The sequence below is a fragment of the Dasypus novemcinctus genome, chromosome 1 (assembly GCF_030445035.2).
Source record: "Dasypus novemcinctus isolate mDasNov1 chromosome 1, mDasNov1.1.hap2, whole genome shotgun sequence".
NCBI lineage: Eukaryota > Metazoa > Chordata > Mammalia > Cingulata > Dasypodidae > Dasypus > Dasypus novemcinctus.
In genome coordinates this window covers 130,802,888-130,821,699 of record NC_080673.1, presented here as the reverse complement: position 1 = coordinate 130,821,699, position 18,812 = coordinate 130,802,888, and the positions used below count along the sequence as shown (strand labels likewise).

Here is an 18,812-nt window from a genome sequence, read left to right as displayed (position 1 = left end):
TCTCTGCTGATGCCTTGATTTGAACAGTTCATGGCCTTGGAACTATAACCTTGTTCCCTAAATAAAATTCCCATTATAAAAGCCCACCCATTTCTGGTACTTTGTATCAGCAGCCCTTTGGCAAACTAAGACATTACACATATCAAATGTCACCAGTTTTGTAGACTGTACATGTGTTCTGTTTATTGTAAGTCAAATATATCTCAGTAAAGATGTAAATAAAAGTATATGGAGGAGCTTTGCGGGCTGGAGGGGGCTAGGGTTGGGCGGATGGGTCAGATGGCCCAAGAAATTGGGGGTAGGGCTGGGGGGAACAGTTGAATATGGAAGACCATCAGGTATATGCTTGAAACTATAAAGTTGAGAAAACTCTTTAGAAAATATAATAAGGAAGGATTACATGTTTAAGGTGCGTAAGGAGGGCATCTGGCACAGGGGCAGGCTACTAGGGAGTGTGTGAGTACTCATTTTGTCATAGTATGTTAAATCGTTGGGTGAAGACCATACAGTGAGTGTGAAGGTGTACTCACATCCTGGGGAGATCTGATGTTCTCAAACAGAGAGAACTGTATCCCTCGAGAGAATTGGTGGCTCCCAGTTGGGTTAGGGCAGTCTAGTATGTCAAGCCCTCAGCATTGTTGCAAGTATCTGTAAATCTGGTCCCTCAGATAGTAAAGATTGATTGTCACTGTGGGTCCTGAGGGAAGGGGGAGAGAGGTATAGAAAAGATGGAAGCAGGGTAACTAGGGGGCAATGGAAGTGCTCCACAAAATCATGTAACAATGGATATAGGACATGTTAATGTACAGCAGAAATATATACAAGTCTATAAGCTAAAATGTAAACCATAATGTAAAACATAAGGTGACTAAAAATTTAGAAGTTTGTACAGTCTAAAATATAAACCATCATATAAACTAAAATGGAACCATGTTTGAAAGCTATGTTTCAAAATCTATACATCAGCTGCAGCAAATGTAACATGAACATGTAAAAAGATCATTGCTAGAGAATGGGGAAAGGGCTGATATTGGGTATATGGGAGTCCCCTATATTGTATATGTGAATTACTGTGATCTAAAACTTTTTTGAAGACAAAATTAAAAATTAGAAAAAAACATTTTAAAAAAAAGAATGGATGTAGACACTGAGGAAGAAATGAAAGAAAGTGCCTTGCCACTGTACATACAGGGCAACACCTATTACAGTGATGAAAATCAAAATGTTAAAAACAAAGCTTTATAATATTTTTCATTTTCATTAATACACTGATTTATTTTTACTTTATCTTAGTATTTCTAAATTAGTATGTATGTTTCTAATCTTTAAACCCATCACTGTATTTCATTTTCCTATTGAATTTGGCCATATATTTGGCTTCATTGTTGAAGAAGTTTTGGACCACAGAAAGGTTCAACTATGGCAGGGGAGGAACACTGGTGTGGGATGTTATTGATGGGGGCCACATGGTTAGGAGGGAGTTCTCCAGGGCATGTATATAGGGAACATAACAAAGTTCTAATATATGTTGGGTATTTTTATAGTAGTTACAGCTACAAACAACCGAAGGAGTGCTGGGTTTCTACTCAGGGGAGCTCTGTCACATTCCCCAATGGAACAGCAATAATCCCCCAAGTGCAGTGGCAAAGATCAAAAAGGAAGGATGGTCCAACAATGAGCCCTTGATACTGATGACCATGCTTATGAGGCTGTGTGCCTGAAACATGAACTAGGCCTAGAACTGCAGGATGCCTAAGAGTTACCTCCTGAGAGCCTCCATATTGCTCAAATGTGGCCACTCTCTAAGCCAAACTCAGCATGTAAATGCAATACCTTCCCACTAGCATGGGACATAACTCCCCGGGATGAGCCTCCCTGGTGCCAAGGGATTACTACCAATCACTAACTGGTAATGCAGCTAGAAAAAGACCCTGAATAAAAGGGTCAACTCAGACCAGCAGAATATCTCAGCCTACATGTATGATCATGTGTTAAAAACGGCTTTTTGACCTTGAATAAAAGGGGGAAAATGGCAAAGAGAAATGAGTTTATATGGCTAAGAGTCTTTAAAAAAAATTTGGGAGGTCATCAGAGGGGTCACGCTTACACACACCTCAGCAGGACCCCAGAAACAGCTTAAGTAGATAAAATCCTATGTACTGGTTCTCCTGAAGGCTTCAGAGACCCACAGGGTATGTGGTTGTGGCAGATGAATTTTGAGGTCTGTGCCACGTCAATGGGCCCTACATTGGAATTTGTGCCTCTGATAGTGATGGAGCTGGACTCAGATGTGACCTTTCTACATGTTCCTCTTCTGTCACTTTTACTGAACCTGTGGTTGGTGCCAGGAATGGTATATACTCAGGGGACGTGAATCTCTGGACTGCCCATGTGCCAGCTGGGCCCTGAGCCTCAGCAGTGTTGCAACCCCTAGTCTCTGGTTCATTGGACTTACCCAGGTTAGCTAACAGGGAGGCAAAGATGGTCAACCACCACACCAGGGGACCAAGAGTGCCTACAACTGCAAGGAGGAGAATCCCATCCATCATCCATGTGGGATCTAAGCCCCCTCTCAATATAGAGGTGGAGTGGACATCACCATCCCAGCATCCACAGAATGGAGGAATAAAATATGGATTAGAATGGACTTCCTGATATTCTACTATAAAACTATTGTGACTAGAAATAGAAGAAATTGTATCTTTGACATGGAGAAAGTGCTCACTGCTGAGGGCAGGGAGAGGGAAGAAGAGATGTGATAAGGGGGCATTTTTGGGACTTGGAGTTGTCCTAAATGATATTGCAGGGTCAGATGCAGGACATTATATATCCCGCCATAACCCACTGAATGTACTGGGGGAGAGTGTGAACTACAGGGTAAGCTATTATCCATGTGGTGCAGCAATGCTCCAAAATGTATTCACCAAGTATGATAATGATGGGAGAGGTTGTTGGTGTGGGAGGAGTGGGGTGGGGGGATGGGGGGTATATAGGAACCTTTTATGTTTTTAATAATGTAACCTTTTCTGTGAAGCATGTATCTTCAAAAAAATACAGTTTACAAAAATTATGGGGGTGGGGGAGTGGGGAGGGGGTTATATGGGAACCTCTTACATTTTTTTTAATGTAACATTCTATGTGATCTATTAACTTTAATTTTTTAAAATGTGTTAATAAGATAAAGATAAAAGTATATGGAACAGACAGTAAAATTCAGGAGGGGAAAGCTATAGTTATAGCTACTAAGAAGACTTCACAGAAGACAGAGGACCTAGCAATAGAGTCAGACTTTGATAAAATGGTAGGACAGAAGTGGGGAAGGAATTAAGATAGAGAGCAGATGATCAGCAATGCCAGGAAGCAGGAATTGATGTGATGTGTGGAAGGGAAGAGTACGTCAATGCCCAGCACTGAGCAGAGTATTTTTTTTTTAAGAAACTACCCTCCCTCTACCTTCGATGGTTAATTCCTTCTTGAAAACCATTAGACAAATTCCCATAAGTTTAAAACATAATTCTATTAATTATAAGCAATATTGATATATCCAGAGCCCCAAATTAAGCCATTTATACTAAAACACCATCAAATCCCCTTAAAATGGACACTGTTAATTCAATAGAGGATATTCATTGTCATAACATGGCTTTCCAAGGCAATTTCCCTCCATTAATTACTCGTTAAGCTAAACGCCTGCACTATTCAGCTTGTTTATGCTGTCACATACCATACACTTAAGATGAGCTCACAAACAAACCATATTCATGTCTTTAAATTTTTACTGTCCTTTCTCCCCCACAAAAGACAATAAATCAATAAAAGCAGTGCAAATGATACATAAGCTTATCACTACTGTAAACTTGCAAACCAAAAATACTCTGGGAATCTTCACAACTCGGAAGATGATTTCATAGGGGCTCATTTCCTGGCACTCAGCTACCTGGGAGGGACATGTCATGCAAATCACTTCTCATAAATGTGAATAAATGCATCCAAAGTCAACGCAAAGATATTATATAAAACTCCTTCCAAATTTAAATTTTTGTCAACCAAGAGAGCATACCCTTGCATAGGACTACAATAGGAAATAAGTGTATAAAAGGAAATAAGTCCAAAAAATGGGAGGATTCTGAATGTTAAATTAAGGCTCTTGGATTTGGGAGGCTTATAAAGTCTGGAAAAGGGTAGGGGCATGATATAAGCTGCCTTGAAGATTAATCTAGGGGGCACATGCTGAGTAGGTGAAGTCAAGAGAAGAATAAGGGAGCAGGCTATAAGATGCCATCGTGCAGTAGACTAGGCAAGGCATGATGAGGTTGTAAATAAGCAAATGCAATTCAGTCCCACATGCATTTTATATTAGTAAATATTTATTTAGTGATTATGATGTGTGTGGCATTGTTTTAAGTTCTGAACATGCATTAACTACACATTCACCATGTAGTTAACATAGAATGTGGACTACTGTTAGCCCTATTTTACATTTGAGAAAACGGAGGCATCAAGAGATTAAATAGCTTGTTCAGGGTCACAGAGCTCATGAGCAGAGTCAGGGTTTGATAAGAACAGGGTGTCTCCAGGAATCTGTGTGTGCTATGTAGCCCCTCAAACCTTCACTTTGAACTGGGCCTTATGGTAGGGACGGGGAGTGCCCATACAGGAATTTCGAAGTCTGTGAGAGATCCTGAGTGCACTTCTCTCCATCTCCATCACCATGACCTTAGTCCAGGGAAGTATCACCTCTTCTCTGCCACAGCCTCTAGCTGCTTCCCCTCTCTCCAGACTTGCCATCCTCCAAGCAGTGTACACTCTCTCCAGAATGTTCTTCCAAAAGCATAAAGCTGATCACATCACCACTCTGCTCAGAAATCACTGTGATAAAGTCCAAAGCTCATACATGTCTTAGTAGGTTCTATAAGATCTAGGCATGATGATATCTTTACCCTTTTTTCTCTCCCTTACCCCATTTTGCATTCTAGGTTCCAAAAATAGGGCTCTTTCATTTCTGGAATTTTGTACATGATATGCACCTTCAGTTAGAAATTCTGCCCACTTCCTTTATGCCCTCCTGTGCTTCACAACCTAACTTCTACACCTCCCTCACATCCATTCTTAGAGGTCACTGCCTTCAGAATATATACTCTGACACTGATTCTCATCTGCCTTATGCTCCCTGCCAATGTGCTTGGACAGTCAGTACCATGTACCATCACTAATTATAATGCATTCTAATCTCCTGTTTAATAATTGTCTAACTCCATTGAATATTAAGCTCTGTAAGGACAGTGACCTTGTTCATTATTTTATTCCCAGCACATAGCATGGTACCCACTAAGCACTAAACACTTATTTTTAATTGAAAAATGGGTGTGAGTTTGACAGAATATAGAAAACAAAAGAGAGAAAGAAATCAAACATTCTTCGAATACATTAAGCCTGACTGGGATCATTTAGGAGAATTGTTTTGCAGGGAGAGGAACTTGCTCAGTTTAGATTCTTGTGACCTGTTGAATGTGGTGACAGAATGTCATCCAAGAAGAAATGCTCTGTGTGCAGCTGGAATGATGAAATTGGAGCTGATTTGAGATTGAGGGTGAAGATTCAGGCTTGTTAATGCCTGAAGATTTTGCCACTTTTCTCCTAGGGAATTTTGCTTTCCTCCCTCTTCCCAGTAGCATTTACCTAGACTGATCTGATTGTTGCTTTATTTCAGTGCAACAGAAATCAAAACTATTACCAGATATACTCTGCTCTGGGTTGTGTACACCTTCGTACATAGGAAGGACTACTTTGTATCTTTTTAGTGTGCTGTCACTTACTTAAGGAGTAAACGAACGGGTGAATTCAGAGTCAGGAGCCAAAGCCCAGATGCTCCTGATTCAATTACACAGCAAATAGAAATGCTATTTCTGATCTTGCAAAGAATAATTTTGGCTTTTCTATGTATCATTATTTGATAAGGACTTAGTAAAAGGTAGTTTTTCTGTAAAAGGTAGATTTTCTAGCTGAAGATTTATGAATGCAATTACAGCCCCAAGGCCTTACCCAGCAGGAGTGCTTGTGATTTAGCCTACAGAGACCTAACGGTTGATAAGTGATTTTAGGATGAGATGTGAATCTGTCATGCTAAAAGCAACCTCTGAATTAGAGCCAATGTGTCCAGTAGTCTGAGTGGCCCTTAGTCATTGCCCCAAAGTACATGTGGGCATCTGCCCTATGGCCTCAAGAATGTTCCACCAGAATTTCCTTCTATATGAGGAAACTTAATGTAAGGAAATAGTCTATCTCAGGAATTTATAAGTCCAGCTTACAGAACGTTTTCTGCCCTTCAGATGCATAACTTAGAAAGGTGTGTGTGTTTGTGTGTGTTCATGTGCGGGTTAATATTTCACCACAGTACAAAGTACTTCCCTTAGTATCCTCTGTGTATATAGGAATGAGACTCTCCTTACAAAAAGATCTGAAGGGTTACTGGAAGAGTCAGACATATCTGGGTCCAAACCCCAATTTTGCCTCTTTCAAGTGGATTAACTTCGGATTAGAACTTGAATACAAGGTAGGGTGATGACAGAAATAAGGGAAGCCCAGAGGAGTTGGTTGGATGAGAAAAGATGACTCTGAGTACAAAGCCCAAAAGGCATTTGGAAATTGTATTAGTCATGGTTCTTTAGGGAAACAGCACCGACAGGAGATATATATATAATGTAAATATTATGAGATTTTTATAGGAATTATCTCATGTAAGTGTGGGGATGGGCAAGTCCAAATTCCACTGGGCAGGCTGCAAGCTGGGAACTCAGATGAAGGTTTTCAGTGAATTCCCCAGAAGAAGCTGGCTGGCTGAAGTAGAGATGGAAATTTTCTCTTTTGGCCTTCAACTCACTGGATGAGACATCACTCGTTGTTGGAAAGCAATTTTCTCAGTTGATTGTAGATATAGTCAGTCATAGATGCAATCAGCGTACTGGTGATTTAAATCCACAGAATATCCTTCACAGTAACAATCAGGCCCATGCTTGCTTGACCAGAAAACTGGACACCATAACCTAACCAAGTTGACACATGAACTTAGTAGAAATAGAGGACTGGGATGCATAAGAGACTGCAAGGCTGCCTATAGAGATCTGGGAATCATCTTTAAAGTAAAAGCATGAGATAGAGTTACTTCTGCCTTAACTTAAGCATGTGAATTTGGGGTGTCAAGGTATAATGCCAGCATTGCCAGAGAGAACATAGAAATATATTGAAGAATTGTTTCATAAGCTTTAGTATAGGCCCTTATTTTTTTGAATAATGTTTTTCTTTGCAACAACATTTATAAATTCATTCTAAATAAGTCCACCCAAAGCGAAATTATTCTTTCAACTGAGCTATCCACAGAGCCAATTTTTGTACAGCTAGTACAATTTACCCAAGTGAGCTCATGTTGCCAGATTCCTTCCTTTCAGATTGATGTGTTTAATAGCATCTATCAGCAGTGACTGAGGAGTAGCATTTTAATGGGTCCCAAAGATTTTCATCAGAATATTCTGTACTCCAATAACAGTGCCAGGGAAGCCTCCCCAGTTGGTACTGCTGACAATTTCTTTAACAGGGGTGGCCATGCTGCAGGCATTTGAGAATTACCAAGGATAGCAGCAGCTGGAGGTTGGTTAACAAATGAAACCCTGAAGATGATATTTCATGTGACTATGTACTGACTAGTGACTTTCTTTGTTTTAAGAAGAGATGCAATCTCCATGAGTAAGGAGAGCATGCTGCTTCTTTAGGGAATAGTGAATGTGTTAGGTAACAAGAGCATAAGAGAGTCCTGATTTTTGGCAAATTAAAAATCTGAAAACTTCTTAATACAAGCAACAATTGAAGTGGCAGTTAATCACATTAAATGAGGCTTCACCATAAAATTTCCTCAAATACTCACTTCCCCTTGTCATTTAATGTATTTCATTAAAATGTATTACCTACAACATCATTTACATGAAGCATGGTTCTCCACCCATATTGATTTCAGCTGATTTAGTTCCTTATGAGGAACATTTTGACCAAGGGGATACACTCCTGCAAAATTAAGAGATTACCCAACACCTGAACTGGAAATAAGATTTGTCTTATTCCTGACTTTGGGTAAGCAACAAGCATACACATATAACCGTAACCTAATAATGATTGAATTTCCATCCCCCTACCCCATTTTCCTTATTCAGGGAAAGCACATGTACATGGTTTGCTACTCCCCTAAGATGGTCTGTCTGTCTTTGATAATATATCAGGATTTGGAAATCATTCCACAAGACAGTAAAAAGCTCTCTCCTGGAGTCTCTGGTCACAAGTTTGGTGTCTCTCTGTAAGGTGGTTCCATCTAGTCTCCATCCTCCAACCTAAAACCTAGTCATGAGAATGGCCCTCTCAGTAGAGAAGCTGAGTGTATCACTGAGGCCCCTATGGGAAACCTTAATAATCAGGGAAGCTAGATCTCAAAGAGGAGAAGTGGCTCGTCCAAGGAACTGTGGCCTTGTTGTCCTCAAGGGCAGGTGGAGAATGCAGAGCTCCACATCCTGCCTCAGCACTTCAGCCTAGACTCCTCCATCTTCCCTGTATCTCAAGTCAGTAGTCAACCTCACTTTTATTTAGATTTCTATAGCAGACAGGTATCTTCAGGTTTCAGGAACTATATCCTGACACTTTAAGTTATAAAACCTGCAATTTAGAAGACATTTTAAGAGGCAGAAAGGAGCTGAAGGGCAGGGATTATCATTAATTAATACCTTCCATTAGTGTATTCCAAGCTACTTCATAGCTTGCTGGGCGCCCTTCACCTACTTGTTTATCCTCCCCCTTTCAAAGTACTTGACATATAATAGACAATCTATGGGGAGAACAGGAGGTAGAGGAGGAAACATGACTATACCAACCTAGAGGTTGTTATTCAGAATGCACTGATGAAGACCGACATTAAACATCAATATACTTGAGGGGAAAATAGAGCTGAATTGTAGTGGTCAGTGAAAAGGCTGCATGAAATTTAAAAGAACGTAATCTCTTTTCCCACATGCCTTCCTCCATATGATTTATGCACCTGGGTGCCCTACTCATAGCAGGCACTCAATACACATTTCTCGACTTGGACCTAAACAAACAAAAGTCTAATCAAATTTTAAAAGAATAAACTGCTAAGTGATGCTTAGTTTTAAATATAAGGGCAGAATGTCCATTCTAGTAAGTATCTTCTTGCTTAAACCTCGTAGCACTGATAATGAGGTACAGATCCCCCCTGATTGTTGTCCAGTGGTAAATCCTATGCTTCCACAGCCTTTTGAGGCCACTCAGCTCATTTCATGTCACATTAAGACTCATTTGAAATTCCCCCTGAAATTTTTGAACTTTTTTTTAATAAGGTGGAAAAATGCAAATCACATTTAGCTGGCAGGTTTTTGTTTTCTTTTGTTTTGTTTCTGATAGGTTCTGTGAGCATAGTAGGCTGCTCAGCTTTCATAGAAATCAACCAGAGAGTACCACCAGGTATGCTGACAGGTCCAGCTGCATCACTCCCTCTAAGGGTGCCTGAAAATGACTTTTAAAAAATTAACAGTGCGGCCACTGTGGGGGACTGTTGGGCAGTTCCTGGAGAGGTTGAATGTGGACTTGCCCCATGACCCAGCAATACCATTGCTGGATGTATGCCCAGAGGAGCTGGGAGCAGGGACACAGGCAGACAGCTGCACACCACTGTTCATAGCAGCATTATTCACTATTGCCAGGGGTTGGGGGCACCCTGAGTATCCATCGTCTGATGAACGGATGAAAGATTGTGGTATGTACACGTGATGAAATTTTGTGCAGCAGTGGGAAGGGGCATGTGACAGCATGGATGAACCTGGAGGGCATTATATTGAGTGAGGCAGGCCAGACACAAAAGGACAAATACTGTATGATTGTGCTATTTTGAACTAAATATACAGTGTAAACTCATGGAGTTAATAATTAGAATAAGGTCACCAGAAAATGGAAGGAGGGTAGAGAATGGAAAGCTGAAAGCTAATCTGTGCAGAATTGTTAAAAAAGGTTGTTTGCAAATCTTTGGAAATGAATAGAACTGGTGAAAGCATGTCATGGTGTTTGTAATTAGCAGTGCTATTGTATGGGTATGACAGTGGTTGAAAGGAAAGTCTAAAGTCATGTATATTACTAGAAGGAACGCTAAAAACTGTAATATGGGACTGTATAAGATAGTAAAACCTCATGTAAAACATGAAAAAACAAACAAAAATTAACAGATTAAAGGAGATGAAGGCATTTGGGCCCAAGTTCCAATTAGAGGTCAACGTAATAGCCTCATTTTTACTGAAATCTTACTTTGTGCCGTCCATTGTGGTGGCTGTCTTCATAGTGTGAAATTCATATTCTAAGTTATAGAAAAATTAACCGATAATGGCTTAAATCCCAAAGACAATATTGTTTATTTAACAGCAAATCTGAAGATAGGCATCCCAGACCTGGCTTGGCAGAGCAACAGTATCTTCAAATAGAAAGACTCTTTATTCTCTTTCAAGTTCGTCATCCTCAGTGGGTTAATGTTCATCCTTGGCTTCACGAGAAGGCTGCCATGGTGCTTGGGGAAGAGAATTCCAGAGAACCCAATATTGTCTTGCAGAAAATCCCCTACTAACTGAGTGAAACATTAGGTGCTCTTTTCCTTCCATCCCATTACCCACTGGACACATCTACCTCCACCTGCTACCACAAAGAGGCCTGAGAGGAATCCTTTGCCTTCTCTGTATTTTCTCCCTTCGTCTCCACAGCCCCAACCTGAGAAACCCCAATATGCTGCCTTCAGAATGTCCGCAGGCATCTGTTGTATCTTTACTCAGCATAGCCTCCTCCCTGGGTCCACCACCCTGGGTAGACAACATCCCCAGATGCTACTTCTGGGGAAAAGAAAGGAAATGGTATTTTTTTTTTCCTCAGGAAGTACAATATTCTTCACAGAATGTTATCCTTTCATTATCATTCATAGCACCTGCAGGCAACCTGGTGATATCATTAGTCCTAATTTATGGATGGAGAAATTGAGTCATACAACAGGTCGACAGAGGCTCTTTTCCTTTTTTCTGACTAGAATTGTTTCTTATTTTCATAAACAAAATACTCTGAAGAATATGACTTTTCTACTTCAAATAATTGTCTTCTTAAGCAGTTTGATGGCTGTGGGGCATACACATTCTGTCTAGACATATGATAGCTCTCAAATATCATATGGCTGGGCTAGATTATGTAATGGTTTTATAGATGTTAGATGAACCTTCTGGAGCATTTGGTGCCCTTAGTAGCTCCCACCAAAGATAACATGGGGACTTTTGTAAGTTGTCAGGGTCCAAAACAGTGCTTTCACTCAACCTAAATAACTCCCAAATTTTTAGTTTTGATGTGATTAAAAAAAGACCACATCATTTTAAGGTTATTTTTTTTTACTCTCTCTCTAAATGACTGCTGAAATGCAGTCCTCTTGCAATGAGGGGATAGGAGGGCTGGCTTGTGTTTGGTCTGTGAATTGATGGTTGGCACTTGAAGAGCTGGATGACTATATCACCCATTGAGAAAGGAAATCCCTGCAGTTTGTAAAATAAAGCAGAGAAAAATAACAAAAGACTGTTTAGAGGCATATCTTGAAAATAATAAAGGACCATTTGGAGGCCCATCCAAAATTTCCTATTAGCTGGTCATTTTCATGGAACTTATAGAAAATCAAAGCAGGGATGCATGTCTGCTATCATGTCCCAGCATAGAAGCCGAAATATTACTGCTTCTCAAAGGCAGCAAATCCACATTTTTACTCAGTGAATATTTGTTGAGTACTTTCTATGCCCAGGCACTAAGACAAAGAAAAAGCCACAGTCCTTCTTAGGTCTTGTTCATGGTGGGAGACAAGTCTGGAGAGAAATTAGCACTGTAATTGTCTGCCACAATTACAGTCTGTATGAAGTACTGTGGGCTCAGAGAGGAGAATGGCTCTCTCGAGTTAGAGAATACTGCAGAGAAGACATAAGGCTCTAGACTGCTCAGAACTGGGGTAGGCAGAGGGAGTAAGGCAGAAGAGAGTCAGGTTAGGAAGCAGGTATGCAGGCAGGGAGGCAGACGGTCATGGACTATTCCAGGAATTTCCAATGATGCAGGTCGCTAAGACTGCAGGTGTCATGAGGGGTGGAATGATTGAAAATCATAGAAGATGTCATGAACTGCCCTGCCATGGAGTTCAAGATTTTCCTGAGGATATTAGGGAGCATGTGGCAGGACTGAAGGGAAGGGGTAGGGGTTCATATGGACATAATTTTGAAAAGACCACTCTAGTGGCCCACACTGGAGAATTTATTAGAGAAGATAGAGGAAAACTGATGATTGGCTGCCGTACAAACATGGGTCCAGACTTCAAACACACTTATGGATTTCCCAGTTCAATGTGGCAGTAGTTAGACCTGGAGCCAGTTTTGGGTTCAAGCTTCAGGTGTGCCCTTAGAGAATTTACGTAACTTTTCTGAGCCTCTGTTTCATCATCTGTGAAACTAAGATGACAATGATGTTTACTTCATAGAAGTTATATTATGATTAAATGAGATGATGTATGTTAAGTGCTTAGCCCAGCAGAGGGTACTCAGTTTGTTCACTCATTCAAAATAAATTTTTGAATGCCCCATCCCAGGCAACAAGGACACAGTAGTGAGCAAGTCCACTTCAATGCCCAATCCAGGTGAATCGTGGAATCTAACGGGGGAATGTATATTAAACAAAGCTTCTCATAACACAGTACATAGTTGTATGCTGGATTCAGTGCTATGAAAGTCAGACACATGGTGCCCTGGGAATACATAGGGGTGTTTGGGGGGAAGATACCTGGAGAGTTAGAGAAGTCCTCTTTGAAAAGTTTCTTAAGCTGAGACCAGAAGGATGACTCAAAGTGACAGTCAAAAGGACAGAGGGAAGAGCTGTCAGAGCAAATGTGAAGGCCCTGAGGCTGGAACAAGTCTGTTTGAGGAGCAGGTGGGGACCTAGACTGGAGAGGCAGATGGGCTGGATCACAGAGAGCACTCTAGGTGGTGGTGAGAAGGCTAACTTTCACCCGCAGCATGGTGGGAAACCAGTGCTGGCTGTCTTAACCTCTCCCTGCCTTTTGAAGGGGAGTGATATGGCCCAGTTTGTCTTTCCAGAAGCTCACTGGGGAGGCTGTGTGGAGATAATGCTGGCAGCTGTGTAGCTTGCAGACTGGCTACAGCTGGGGCGCCTCTACCAGACAGACTGGACGTGATCCAGCGGCCACAGGCAGCACGCTGGGCTGACGTGACAGCAACAGGACAGGGCTTGCCTGCGTTTTGATCAAGTTTCACCAAAGTTGCCAAAGTGTTGTCACATGTTTTCTCAGGTACTTGACTAGCTGAGGGCAGGGAAGGACATAGCCAGGGGAATAAAAAAAGAAATAGCTGTGCAACACAGGTAATCAAGCTGCCTGGAACTCTGGCACTGGTGAAAGTTGCTGCTAATGAAATCCAGGATAGGGTGACAGAGTTCAGGACAATATAATAGCAATTAATAATTTTCTATCCAACGAAAGGTCCACTTTTCTTCTGATGGAGAGTCTGTCAGCTCTTCTTGCATCAAAAAAAAAAAAGCGCTAACCTGACCAAAACTTCAGGGAAATGAATTTCTAGGCATTAAAGGAAGAATTTCAGATTTTGGTGGCAACTGTGCCCCTAGATGTCTCATTTTGGTTAAGGCTAAGAATCCTTGAGTCACTCCATTTCACGCCTGTAGGCCTGTCACTACCCTGGCAGTGAGCAGCTCTTCTGGCAATGTCACTCTATTTTGGAACAATTCTCATTTTTCTCTAATTTAGAGATTAGTGGTTTCACTGAATTCTATTTTTTCTGCCATTCTCTCAAAGAAATATTAGGTGTAATTCCTTGAAAATTGCTCTGCATTGATTGGGGAGGTACTTGGAGGCACTAAATTATTTTAACTTCTGTGCATGGACTCCCCCTTGCTTCCTCTCTGATGGGGTTACTAAAGCTTTACTAGCCTTTTGAAGCTGAGGCACAGTGGGGGTGAGCGGGGGTTATCACAACTCGACATGATTCTTTCCAGGCTGACCCTGCCCCACTCTTCCTCCTTTATGTATAAGTTCAGTTATATCCCTTCCCTTCTCTGTATCTGTCCCCTCATTTATCAACTGAGGATTGTCCTTGCTCATCACTTAGCCCTCTCTGGCTCTTTTTTTTTTTTAATCCTGAAAAAATCTATAGACTTACCTGTTTGAATTGCTAAGATTGATATTCCTGTGGAAATACAAGTCCTACATATGGAAAAGCAGAAATGATATTTTCTCACTCTGTCTCAATGATTCTGTCTTGATACTAGGGTAAAAGCTTCAAAGGTGGGATTTCCTGTGAGCATTCTCTGGAATACTCATGGAGCTTTAGCTTTAGCAATTTTCCTGCTTAAAGAAGACCCACCCTCATGTAGTCAGAGCAATATGGAATTGCAGAGGCTTTCAATGCTTTGTTTGAGGGAGGATAACCAACATTGTCATACAATTTTGTGCATTGTTGGTTTGTTAGGTATAGAAATTTGCCAAATTAGATGATGAAGAACTTTAAATAAGTATGCAGTAGGTAGCATGGGAAATGAATGACCACTTCCAGTCCTTTTTGGATGTGGGCAGGGTAGGAACTATAAAAATATATTAATAAGACTTAAACAAAAAAATGGATGTATCCAGCAACAAAACCAATTCCTAAAGCATGTTATTTTCAGTATTGTAATGGAGTTCTCTGGTACAGCTTTTAGGTCCATTGTCACTGGAAATGACAATACAGGTACCACCCTGAACATTATATACCTTAAGTGGCACCTGATGTGTTTTCATCTTTTAAGATCCAAGTCAAATGTCATCTCTTCTGTGACTTTTCTAAATGTCATTTGAAATAATTGGCATTTATATATTTTTACATTCCATAGTCCCCATGCAAAATTTATTCATATTTCCTTAGGGCTCCCATTCAACTTGCTTTGACTTCCATAACACACTTATCACATCAGATTCCAGGAAGCTGAGTGTCCTTTCTGTCCTGCTAGAAAGTGAACTCTCTGAGGGCAAGTCCGTGGACATAAAGGCTACTCAATAAATGCTTGAATGAATGAACAAATTGGTCTTTCTTTGTATATGACTCATTATTCACTTATCTCAGGCCTCCAAAGACTCTTGGATTTAGCAAACTTTTAAACTGAGGCTGTCTTGGCTTCATTCTGCCCGTGTATTCTGTGATGCCATGGATAGCAGTTAAACACTATCATCTTTTCTGCCTTCAGAATCTTTAATCAGTCATAAGAACTGCCAGGATGCAGACCCATGAAGCTCCAAAGGCCGCATAAAGTGTCAGTGTTCTAGTAAAGAAATTCAACAGTATGAAATATTTGCCCCAACTGTTGTTTTGTCAGAATAACAAAGATTTCTTGATCTGTATTCTTCCTGAAATTGTTGACCACATAAAGACCACCTAGCGACATGGGAAATTATGTGGACTAAATTGGGAGGTCTGTCCTCCTGTTTTCTAGAAGAGTAATTCTCCTGTAGTTTATGGTCTTGAACAACTCCTTTTAAATAAAATAAATCCACTTTTTTTCCAATTATTTTAATCACCATCCAAATGTTAAATGCCGTAATATAGTGAGGAACTGTTTTCAAGTTAGATTCTGTAGCACAACTTTCTTTCAGCTACTGAATCTGTTGTGCTGCCAAATGATAAAGTAAGCAGATTTTATCCTAAGTGCCTTAAATGCCTCCCCATCTGTCTTTACTCCCTTCTTCTGTGCTGCAGTCTACCCTATTTTTCATTCCTTCTGAACCTTGATCATGGTTGCCTATTACCTATATGTCATCCCCAAGGAAATCTCCTCAGGATATGCAGGATTGAATTGTTGAAGACCTAATAAGACATCAGACACAGGCATATATCATGGTAGAATGACAAAGAGTTAGGCTGCCCTTTAAACAAGTAATACCAAATAGGTATGACAGATGTGGCCATACCTAAATGATATGAAGAAGGGTTTGGAGAGATGTTGGAATATCCCTGAATAAAATTTCTGGATTTATTCTTTTTTTTCTTCCTTCCCTCTTTCCTTTCCCTTCTACCCTCCCTCCCTCCCTTCATCCGCAAATACTTATTGATCACTTATTATGAGTTAGGCATTGTCTTAGGCTCTGGGAAAAGAACAATGAATAAGACCAGATCCCTGCATCTTCCTGGAGCTTACATTCTGGTAGAAGAGAGTTAATAAATAAGTAAACAAATAAATATGTAATTTCAGTAATAGATTTGTATTAAATTGAAGAAAATTAAAAATGGGCAAGGGACTTGAGTGGGAATGATTTTAGTTAGGTATGTCTGGGAAGGCTCCTCTAAGGAGGAGGTGACATTTTTTAAGAGACTTACAAGAATGATAAGAATATGGATGACATAGGTTTTAAGTACAACCTGACTCTTTTGGGAAGGTTTATCAGTTAAGTAACATGGTCAGATTTACCATTTTCAAGACCATATTGGCTGGTATGTGAAAATTAGACTGAACGGGAGGAAACTGAAAGCTGGAGAATCAACTATGAAGTTCTCATAGTCCTCTAGGCAAGTGACTGTGGTAGCTCAGCAGGATTCACTGGTGGCTCTGATGTGGAGTGTAAGGGGAAAAGATACATCAGTAATGATGCCTAGGTTTTTAACTAAGCAACTGAGTGAATATGGGTACCATCTACTAGATGGAAATGACTAGGGGAAAAGCTACCTGGGGAATGTCTTAAGGAGGGTGGGGAGGCCATCAAAGAGATATGTTGTGCATAGAAAGTGAAATCATAAGCCTGTATCTAGCACAGTGCTAGCGTATAGAAGTTATACATTAAGTACTTGTTGAATAAGTGAAACTAAACAAGTAAATGAAGTGGGGTGGGAGGAAGGGATGTAGGAAGGAAACTAACTCAAAATATGAAGGAGAATTACTGGCAAAGTGAAACAATAGTAAAGGCCCAGGTTAGACTCTGAGAGAATGGCATTCCAGGTCCGGAAAAACATTTCCAAATCTCAGATTCCTTATCTGGAAAATAAGGGGATTGGACCAGATCCTCAGAGACGCCTTTCAGCTTTAATTCTGGGACCCTCCCTTCTTGAATCCTCCATGGAGAATGTGCTCCTACACTTATTCATCCCATCCCTATGCATAAGTGCAGAACTTGCATCCCTATGCATAAATGCAGAACTGACAGCCTTCATTGGCAACAGCCAATGCATGAGCCTCTCTGGCTTTGCTGTGGGGTGAGGCAGGCCTGAGTGCTCTCCATGGAAGCCACCTCCCTTCTGGCCAGTCAGCAGGCCCACCCACCAACCACACTTTCCCCACCTTCAATATGCTCAAGCTCAGCACCCCAGCAGGCACTGGAGAGCAGGCTCCTCGGCAATGCAGACAAACTCCCAACAAGTCAGTTCCACAAAGAATCTCATTTTTTAAGGACACAGTTTCAAGCAAGCATAGAACAAGTCTAGTTCACTCCATGTACTGGTTGAACATGTGTTGACTGACCCACTAACTGTTCTTGCAGAGCCTAAGGGCTGATTCCTACTAATAGTCACAAAGGGAGGGGAGAACAATTCGTGTGAAGAAAAAAAATTTAATGTCACCTTCAGAATTGGGGCAGGCATAATGCAAAATAAGATACCTGTGAAAATACTATAAAACAGCCTCAGCGTAATAACTTTACCTCTCGAGTTTCCACATGTTAACCACTTTTGTACTGGTTCTTCCACAGGAGTAAGAGTACAGAGTGTGCCTACGTCAACCTCCTTGCCTGTTTCTCTTCCGGCAAAAATTACTCTGCCGACAGCCATCTGGACTAGCTCTCCACACAACTCTCCTGCAGCCACTGCCTCCCCTACCAGTGGCACACAGGGCAACTCATTACTACCGGTTACACCATCAGCCCAAACAGCTCTACCTCCCAAAAACATTACCATATTGCCCAAAGAAGAAGAGGAGATCACTAGTCCATCTTCGAATTGGGGAGGAACAAATACAGACCCTTCACCTCCTGGGTTCTCGACAACAAGCAGCAGCGTCCATTCTCCACCCACGCCTGCTGAGCCCAGGTTGGGCACTCCTGAAGCAAATGTGTCAGCTACAGGGTCACTGTCACCTGCTGAGTCTCCCACACTCACATCCCCTCAGGCTCCAGCCTCATCGCCCACAATCCCATCCACCTTACCACCTGAGGTTTCCTCTGTACATGACACCACTGAGCACAGCTCAGCTGTGACCAGCACCCAGCCCACAGAAGCCTCAACTCCACCAGAGTCCCTAACAGAGGAGCACAGTCCTGACGGCACACCCACTCCACTTACCACAGCCAAACCAGTGGTCCAGGAGAGAACACCCCACACAACTGGGCCAACCTTATTGACCTGTGAGCTGATAGACATCGAAACCACCACCGCCTCCCCAGGGGTGATCATGGAGGAAGTGGCGCATGCATTAAGTTCAGGTGAGTCTAGATTTAGAATAGTAGTGCTGTTAACAGCACTGAGAAGTTAAGAATGCAATTTGGTTAACCATACACAATCCATTAAGTTGAATTTTGGAGTATAACACCTGTGCTGAATTACAATATTATAAAAGAGCAAACTTTATTTTTAGTCATTTAATAATTTCCACATGATGACTCAATGGGCAGTTGATTGCTACTTTATGGTTTGCCTTGACATAATATCACAGGTAACGTAAAAGAA

General features: G+C 41.2%; 1 protein-coding gene across 3 annotated transcripts in view; it reads left to right on the top strand.

Moving 5' to 3' along the window:
- PARM1 (prostate androgen-regulated mucin-like protein 1) overlaps positions 1–18,812 on the top strand; it is a 109,392-nt gene that overhangs the window by 54,161 nt on the left and 36,419 nt on the right. For 2 of the 3 annotated variants that reach the window (XM_004480012.5, XM_058296942.1), the window contains exon 2: positions 17,840–18,568. In XM_004480012.5, the coding sequence (XP_004480069.1) occupies positions 17,840–18,568 (729 nt within the window). Of the gene's footprint in view, positions 1–9,725; positions 9,809–17,839; positions 18,569–18,812 lie in introns of those variants that run through there. The other variant, XM_058296958.2, reaches the window with a different exon arrangement.